The sequence below is a fragment of the Morone saxatilis genome, unplaced genomic scaffold, assembly GCF_004916995.1.
Source record: "Morone saxatilis isolate NCDOM2014 unplaced genomic scaffold, NCSU_SB_2.0 Contig9, whole genome shotgun sequence".
NCBI lineage: Eukaryota > Metazoa > Chordata > Actinopteri > Moronidae > Morone > Morone saxatilis.
In genome coordinates, this window is record NW_023340268.1 from 18,426,330 (window position 1) to 18,435,653 (window position 9,324).

Below are 9,324 nucleotides of genomic sequence, written 5' to 3' on the forward strand. Positions count from 1 at the left end.
TATACTCATTTGTGTTTGTATTGTATTTTATGTCAGATGTCTAGACAAAAAACATAATTTCAGTGTAGTGCCGGCTCTAGGTCCACCACTTTGGTCCAGACTGAAATATCCCCAAAACTACTGGATGGATCGCCATGACATGTCCTACACAGATTCATGGATCCCAGAGGAAGAATCCTAATTACTATAGTGATGCATTTTCATCTACACAGTAAAATCGCAGAATCTAGATGGACTGGCATAAAATGTTGTATCGGCATTCATGCTTCCCAGAAGATTATTTTAGCATTGGTATTGTGAGCATGTTAGCATGCTAATGTCAGGATTTAGCTCAATACTCTCAGAATGGCTGTAGACTCTAAGTGTTGTTATACTACAGTTTGTAAAATGCAGTGAAGCCTGCCATAAGGAGCTAAAAATGTCATTACTATGCCTTTTAGTGGTGTTTGAGTCCCATGATGCTCTAAATGCGGTTTCGCAGGCTCCTCTGCCCTAACAAGGATTAAGCACTCTGGGAACACTGAATCCTTGCCATTTTTTAGAACCTTTGAGGCATAAAAAATGGTCAGGTGCAAAGATCTGTATAGTGAATGGCTCATATAAGCCTAACCCCAGTGTTTACCCCCTTCCATCTGCCCCTGTTTACCCCAGACTGTGGCTCTGTATGTTAGGGGACAAAGGAAGTCCACACAGGCAGAAGGCAGGAGCGCGAGCTATCGGATTGGAACTCCTCCACCTGCCAAGAAAAGTAAGTCTTCCTTTTATGAGCCAATTGAAATTCAGCTCACAGGCTATCCATTCCGTCAATGACAAGAGGAGTCGGGACAACCTTGCAACCCCCAACACTAATAACACTGTAACGGTCAGAGATAGATCAAGCTGAACGCTGATAGTTAGAGCGGGTCTTCGGCCTCCCATAAGTGTTTATTGCAGACAATTTTTGCCTTCATTTGTTTTGAGCAGATGCATTCCTGGGTACAGCTGCGGTCGATCCTAATAGTTTTCACTCCGGCAGCCTACTGACAAATGACCTGCAGTTTTTGCTGTTTGTTCAAAGAGTATCCGCCCGCAGATAATGCATGCTACTGTATATGCCTAAAGACCCAATACACGAGGAACGGTCTGCTCCTGCTTTGTATGCATTAGCCAAGCTCTAACCTCTGACCCCTGGTGCTTCACTCAATGACGTGACAGGTTCATTACCACAATCTGAAGAAGAACGTGAAGAATCAATCCTTGACAGTCTGTTCCAGGCATTCTCCTCACTTCATTTTTCACTACTTGCACATAAGTGTTTTGGAATCAATAGAAGTGGAGTGCAAAATGGGAGCTTAGACTAAGAACAGACTTCTTATGATGGACCCAGTTTCAGCAGCTAGAGGTACCCTCTCTGTTATAGTCAGCATTGCCACTAAGGGGCAGTAGAGAGCCTGGAATGAAAGTGCCATGTCTTCAGGGCACCCTGTCTGAACAGAAATTATACTAACAAATTAAACACTGAAGATATGTCATCATCTATCATTATCTTACCCACATCAATTTATATACACTTGATATACTGCAGTACATAACAGTTCAATACATATTAGATTTGCAATATATGGTCCTAGTGTGTAGTTTAGTTTTCATCTATCTATCTGATGAGGATTCTCAAATGAAGAGTGACTCTAAAATTCAACTTATTTTTTACTTTTGGGAATAAAATTAGTCAGCCGTCCAGACCCACAATGCTAAAATATAATATAAATAATCTTATTTAAAAAAATGGATTAAAATAGAAAAATAAATATAATTATGAAGATAAATAATCTTCATTCCTTACAATAAAAAGTAATCCTAACCTGTTATCCATTGTCTTAACTCCCCTAATTGTATTTAAACACTACAGGCGTCACCATATAGTAACATAGTGACACCAAACTACCATATACTGTCATTAATCAATTCACTTTTGAGCACATCTGGCTCTGACACACCTTCAAAGTGAATATTATTGTTATAAGTTCCTATATGAGTTTCCCTCAGAGTAAAGTGAATCCAGTGGTAGGGGACTTCAACACCTTCAAGTAGTCTAGATATTTTTATTGTACCAGTGGTCCACCGTACAGCGGGCACACCCATACCAGTACTGAAAATCAGATTATCGCTACTGGAGGCGGCGCGCATCCACACAGCTCTCAGTAGGCGGCGTTAGTCCGAACAACTACGTCCTTCTGAGCTCACTTCCGCCGGCTTGAGTCGGATCACTGTTCTTTTACTGTCTCTCACTGCTTTTGTTCTCCCATTTCTAACCAGCCACCGCTGCTGAAAAGAGAAACCCAGCGGGTTGGGAAACCACAAAGACGCAAAGTAGCGGACCAGTCCATCGCAGAAACGCCTGGTAGCCACATGCAAAGCGCCGTCTGCACAGAGGATACGCGGCACTCCGTAGTTACATAACTGGACTACTTTTTTTCTATTATTGTTGGGGTTTTTGTTCACGCTTTTTTGTTGCACCGAAACTGACTCCCGCTGTCTAAACTCAAAATGGAGAACGACGACAAATACCTCCCCGAGCTGCTGGCGGAGAAGGACAGCCTGGACTCGTCGTTCACCCACGCCATGAAACTTTTAAACACAGGTAAAGTACTGTAAATGGCGTTTATTGTGCCTCTCGGGATGTGCTTTGTGCTCGCAGTGTAAGAGGGGAAACATACGGCTCGTGGACGCACCTAACAAAACACCTCCACGCTTTGCCATGTGTTTGCGGACGGGACGTTGACTGCCCCATTAACCGCAACACTTTAGTGCTTTTATTAGCCAATTAATGAATGTGATGCATGGAAGCATGCTGGAGTTACTTAGATAATAGCGAATGACTGGTGCCTGACATTGTAAATAACCCGAAGCTACTACAACACCACAGACCGAGACACACTTTCAAATATTCTCCCGAATAATTTCCGCTCTCCCTCGTGCAGCTGCGAATCTGTTGTCCCCCGTGCTGTCGGGGCTCGTGCCGCGTTTAAACTTGGAAACTGTCCCTTTCGGGACAAACGGTTCGTTTGTTTTCGTTGTCGACGAGCCCCTGTTGATCTCATCGTCTGGCAGCTAACGTTGCGCAGCAGCGTTTAAATGTGCGCCAGTATCCGTGACTGGGGTCACCTCGCTACTTCAGAGCCCACAGGCGGCCTGGCGGCGGGGCGGAGAGCTTTAGGTCCCGCTGCTGAAGTGTCCTTGAGCAAGAGACTGCAGCCTTGGCAGCTCCGGGGACCGCTGTGCTGCACAGGGGCCACAATGAGACTGCCTCTGCTATTTATTTCCCGGTGCTCGTCTGCTACACGAGCCTTATCTTATTATCTTTGAGGCACGGCACTGTATGGGTGTCACAGCATGACTTCAGTCCAATAATGTAATGAGACTGTTATGTACCAGAAAGTACCATAGCATAGCCATAAAGTCACTACTGAGTAACACAGGCATGTGGTACTATAGGGAATGATGGTATGTAAATATCCTAATAAATAGAATAATACTCCACATTTGGGACATATAAGCTAGCCACTGCGTGCTATAAATACACTGAATGACTGCTAGTTAAGTGATTATTGTGTTGTGAGTCATTGCCTGCTAGCTGGATCTTACATGCTGCTCCAGTCCAGTGTCTCAGGTCCCTCCTGGTGATGATTTAAGCTGGAGTCTTTGTCTAACAGGATGTGCAAAATCTCGGCTGAAATTGAAAGTGAGAAAGATCCAGAAAGACAAAGTGTGTCAGTGTGTGCTGTGGGTTCCCTCGGTTCCACAGCTACCGAGGCCCCCCCCCCCAAATCTGTGAGCTGGTACACCGTGGTAGCTGACATGTTTGCACATCGCAGGCTCAGGAGTAGTCATGGCCAGGAGTGAGGAGGTGCTATGAGATGAAGAGCTGCGATGGGTGCTGGAGACTAGGTGTTGTGCCACATGGAAGAGGTGGCAGGTGTGGATGATGTGACCGTATTCGATGGCTGTCCCTCAAGATGTAGCTGTGAAAACTGTGTTAAAAAGTGTTCAGGATTAGGCTACACTGAACTGATCAATCTTTTTTTTTTTTTTTTTCTTTTAAGATTATAAAATGTCAAATAGTGAAAAAATGTTCTCATTACATGTCTAATTTTTAACAGCAGTCCAAAATTCAAAAATATTGTTTTCTGTGAGGTAAGGAAGGGAGAGTTTGGAGCTTTGTTTAAAAATGGGTGAACTGATGATGATTTCTTTAGATGTTCAAGATGAAGAGAACTGCATTCGGTCCATGTGATTATGTGTCTTGAAAAGTTAACAACTGAACCAAATTCTAACCTAGACCCTGAGATGGCTTGTGACCTGCAGCTCTCCAAATCAGTGCTCACTTGATAATGTGCATGAGTAAGTGCACAGGAATCCTCCTCATTACAGCTGTACTTTGAGTCTTGTTTGATTGCACAGTTTGCCTGAAACATTACCTCTCCCCCTCAGAAATTGATAGAATCCAGAAAGGCGAGACTAAAAAGGAGGCAGAAGCATACCTGGACCTTTTCACAACAAAGAACATCAAACTAAAGGAACGAGTGCTCATACCTGTCAAACAGTACCCTAAGGTGAGCTCGCTTTGCCCTTGTTTTCTTCTTCTTCTTCTTCTCCTTCTTCTCCTTCTTCCCTCTTGATTTAATTTATCCTGCAGCTGGGTTTCAATTACACAAAGCCATGGGGTTACTCGGAGTCTCAAATTACTTCTCTCAACCTTGATCTTTAAGCTCCAGAGTATAATTACAGCCCGTACTGGCATGTTTTAAAATATCACTATAAAGGATCAAAATGTTAACATTACTATGGTGGGGATAGCGTTCTATTGCAGACTGGACCTCCCCTTCTCTGCGTTTGCCCTCAGAGTGAAGTCTTTCTTGGCTTTATCGTGTAACCTCAGGTGTGTTCATCCACATTCAGTCTGTATCTGGCTCTCGCGTAAGGCTGCATTGATTTTAGGATGATGGCGTGTGAGGGTGTAATCTATGTTGTAAAATTCAAAGAACACATTGCTAGTTGCGTAATCCTTCATTTGCATGCTGTTGACTTTATTTGCATCCGTTTGAGTCACCTACGGCGTCTGTCTGAAGCCTGTTGCGTGACTTACTTTTTCCGTGTTCCCGAAAATTGAAATAATGCAATTCTGTGAGGTTTTTTTCCCCCCCCTCCAAGAAGTTCTAACAAGAATGAGATCTATAGCTGCCGCCCCACCTCGAGCTTCAGATCAATACGATGTAGGAGTCTGGTCTGATCTCCAGAAGGCTGTCTTAGTTTGCCAGACTTGCTTTCAGTTGGTACGTCAGTCTGCTGTGTCAGGGATGACAAAGCTAATGAGCGTTTTCAGATTATACAAGCTACTTTTACAACTCCGGGAGGGGTCGCTTCCTTCCTGGGGGGGGGGCTACTCTTCGCTAAATGCTAATTGTAGGACCATATACACACGTTAACTCTTTGGTTCAAAGATTGCGGAGGTAAAGACTGCAGCTCTTGATCACCATCCGGTGCTGGTGCAGTGCTTGGACGATGGTAGTGAATAGGAACTGACGGTATTTCAACCCCCAAGGGCTCACATCGACCTCCTCTGGTAAATCTACTACTTAAAGCTGCAGTATGTGCAACAGAAGCCCTGACAGTGATTGCTCCTTCACTCTCTGGGTACTAAAACTCGCCCCTGCTTTGATTGTCAGACTCATTTTGCTCTGCTTTGTTTTTCTATTAGTTCAATTTCGTGGGGAAGATTTTGGGACCCCAGGGCAATACAATCAAACGACTGCAGGAAGAGACCGGAGCCAAGATCTCTGTGCTGGGCAAAGGATCCATGAGAGACAAATCCAAGGTAACGCGCACACACACACACACACCTGGCGTCACACACCTGTGAGATGGGTACCTGAAGCCGTAACACATCTGGCCTGTACTTGAGAGTGTGAAGGCAGGCAGGCAGTGAGCCCAGATGGCGTCAACTCGCAGGATAGCTCGGGTGATCGTTAACGTAAAGCCAAGGGCGTCCGCGCGCTGCACATCTGTTCCAGGGGTCTTCAGGATATCCCGCTAAAGCTGCTATCCACCAGTTTGATGTAATCATTAAGCTCTATAAAAGGAATGGAGCACCGGCCCTACCCCTGATGCCCTCAGAGGTGGATGAGATGTGATTACCTGTACACGACTCGCTGACACTGCTGCGATGTTGCCCTTGTTCCAGGAGGAGGGGCTGAGGAAAGGCGGCGAGCCCAAGTACGCCCACTTGTCTATGGAGCTGCACGTATTCATCGAGGTGTTTGCGCCCGTGCCAGAGGCTTACCTGCGCATGGCCCACGCCATGGAGGAGGTCAAGAAGTTCCTGTTTCCTGTGAGTAACTTTGCTGTTTTTGTTTGTGCTCGTGTTCCGTTCTCTGGCGGGAGACCGTCTATTGACTCGTCTGCGTGGACGTTCCTTGAGCTGCTTCAACAGTTATTTTCCCCTGTTAATTAACATGTTGATTATACACTCGATGTTTCATTGAGCTTGTAAGGTGTCACCAATGTTGACAGACGCTCAGCACACGTTAGAGGCTAAAGCGATGTCTTTAGATTCCTCAAAGTTCATATTGTTAAGATAAATCAAAGCTAATCTGAAATGAATCTGCCAAATATTTTACATGATTCATTTTAGTCTATAAAAATCAACAGAACATTGTGGAAATTGCCCGTTTCGATTTCCTAAAGCCAGAGTTGATATTTTCAAATGGCTAGTTTCATCTAATCAACAGCCTGAACCCCCGAAAATGATGATTCACCATCACGTCACAGTCAAAGAAAAACACCCAATCATCACAGTTTGGAAGCTGAAAGTCTCGTACAATACAAAGTTTTCTTGTTTTAGTTTTAATCTGAAAACAAGTTTAACATTTACTTTGTTTGCAAACCCTCAGCAGCTCCCCATCTGTGCTCCTAAAAACAGAACATAACACCACGCCTTACCCAAATTCACACAACACCTTGACATCTCTAATTCCTGGGGTGATTGGGAACAAGGTTGAGAAACCCTCGCTGAAAGTGTTCTTGGGTAATTGACTGAATGTGTGTCTTTCAGAAAGGTGGAGCGAGTCATGTCAAGTTGTACAAAGCAATGCAACGTAAAGAGATCTGCTCAGTGGAGGCCATGGGTTGCACTTCACTAGAGTTGCAACTAACAATTCTTTTCTCTATTGATCTGTCAATAATTGTCTTAACTGATTAGTTAAAAATCAGAATTAGAAAAATCCAGCCTACATGTCTGTCTATCACTGTGTCTTTACCAGAGTGTCATTCTTCAGGAAGTGAGGACAGTCAGCTTGGAGATGTATAGCTAGCAGACAGATATGTGGTAGAATTCACCCTGTGCACCCTGGTGCTTACTTTATTGGTTTTATGCTGAAAGATTGTTGAGCGTGGGCCAACCCAGTCTGCTGTAAAGCTGCTCTAACAATGGCTCAGGCCCAAGCAGGCCCAGAGTGCTATAGAAGGGAGAATCATGTGGATCAAAGGCGAGATGGAACTGATGAATCAGTTGCGATGTTGGTATTGCTGCCTTATGTAAAGAGCCGTCCCCTGCCGAGCCTGTCGTTACAATTTAAAGCCATAATCTGTCAGGCTTGACAGCCTTCATTTGGAGCCGCGCTGTATTTTAATAAATGAATCAGGTTCTCAGAAAATGGGTGGATGTGATTTGTTGTTGAAATGTTTTATGTATTACCTGTACTCCTCCTCGGGTATTCCAGAAGGCTTTGACTCTTTTGTTCTTCCCCATCTCTTTTATATCCGTATACCTGTATTTAATGTAAATGCAAACGCAGAGCCTTGCTCCTGTGTGAGGGATTTGCAGATCCTGGATACTGACGCTTTATAAAAAGATTCTATATGGAATATAATCTCTAAGAAACGTAATTATCTAAACAGCCTGATGGGTAAAGGTAGGTCACCTTGCTGGCTTGTTAAATGCAGCTTCATCCCGCTGCTCTTCACTTGAGATGAATTTGCAATCAGTCAAATGGTTTGTGTTTGCTTTGCTTTTGCTGCAGATAAATTGAGAGCTGCCGTCTGCGCTGCATATTCTAGTATCTGCCTCTTTTTTTTTTTTTTCCTCCCTCTCTTTTCATCGTCATTAGAGCTCCATCACCATTCCAAGGACTGATTTATGAAAAAGAATTGACTGGGTCACAGTGCAGCTCTTGCGATGGCTCCCTGAAGAAAGGCGACGGATTGTGTTGCAGGCTTTGTGCTGTTCAGACAGGCAGCTTCACTAATTCATCCCAACTTACTGTTTTTTTTGTAGGTAGAATAAGGTAACCATTGATACAGTCATACCAGACTTGTCAAGAAGTGCAGGGAGAAGTGATTTACATTTTGTGCATGATGGAAAGGCACAGGGAGGCAGGGAGTGTGGATGGATGCTTTCCAATCTCCCACATCCACGACCCCCCGCCCCCTTCTCTTTAGCACTCTGAGTCACTGGCACTGAGACTTTTTCTTCCACTCGCTCCAGTAGCCATCAGGGGGGTGCCGTGTTGTGAGCAGCTCTGTAATTGTGTTTCACTCGTTTATTCATCGCTTGTTCTTTAACACTGCCTCCCTTTTCTTCCCCCTTCTCTCTCCTTTTTGCTTTTCCTCTCTCCCATGTCATGTGCCTGTTGTTGTTTCTCATCCTCCTCTTCCTTTTATTGTCTTCCTCTCTGTACGTGTGTGTAGGATATGATGGATGATATCTGCCAAGAGCAGTTCATGGAGATGAGCTACCTGAACGGAGGCCAGGAGCACGGAGCCCGAGTCCGAGGGGGCATGCCGGTCAGGGGCCGCGGAGTCCCTCCTGCTGGAGCACACAGGTGCGCGCACGCACGTGCACACACAAACTCACACTGGGTTTCTCATATAACAGCTGCTGGGTCACAAAGACACTGTTGTTCATCTGCTACTCTATCTATGGATCAATGGGAATGCTGAGCAAGGCCGGAAGACACATTATATTTACTCCTTTTTCTGTAATTGTGTAGTTTATTGTGTACTTGTGCTGATAAGCAGTTTTTGGAAGTCTTGCCGTAAGATATTCACCTCTCACAGGGAATACTGCGCTGCCTATAAACCTAATATCAGAAGCAACTTTAGCGAGGTGAAAGAACATCGAGGAATCTAAACCAACAGCTGTTCACACAAACATTTCCAAATGCTCCTTAAATTGTTAGTTTAGTTTCGTAATAAAATGTTAAGAATTATACATAAATGTGAAATGTAAGTGATCTTCAAAAAGGGGTTCCTTTTTAAAGGAATAGCCTGATTTTTTTTTTTTTTTTT

General features: G+C 44.3%; 1 protein-coding gene across 2 annotated transcripts in view; it reads left to right on the plus strand.

Moving 5' to 3' along the window:
* Positions 1-2,199: 2,199 nt before the first annotated feature.
* Positions 2,200-9,324, plus strand: part of khdrbs1b (KH domain containing, RNA binding, signal transduction associated 1b) — a 13,457-nt gene continuing 6,332 nt past the window's right edge. For both annotated transcript variants that reach the window (XR_004797516.1, XM_035681625.1), the window contains exons 1-5: positions 2,200-2,620; positions 4,471-4,592; positions 5,738-5,854; positions 6,221-6,367; positions 8,725-8,858. Coding sequence is in view for 1 of the 2 variants with exons in the window: in XM_035681625.1 (XP_035537518.1) it covers positions 2,527-2,620; positions 4,471-4,592; positions 5,738-5,854; positions 6,221-6,367; positions 8,725-8,858 (614 nt within the window). In the remaining variant the exon portion in view is untranslated. The remainder of the gene's footprint in view (positions 2,621-4,470; positions 4,593-5,737; positions 5,855-6,220; positions 6,368-8,724; positions 8,859-9,324) is intronic.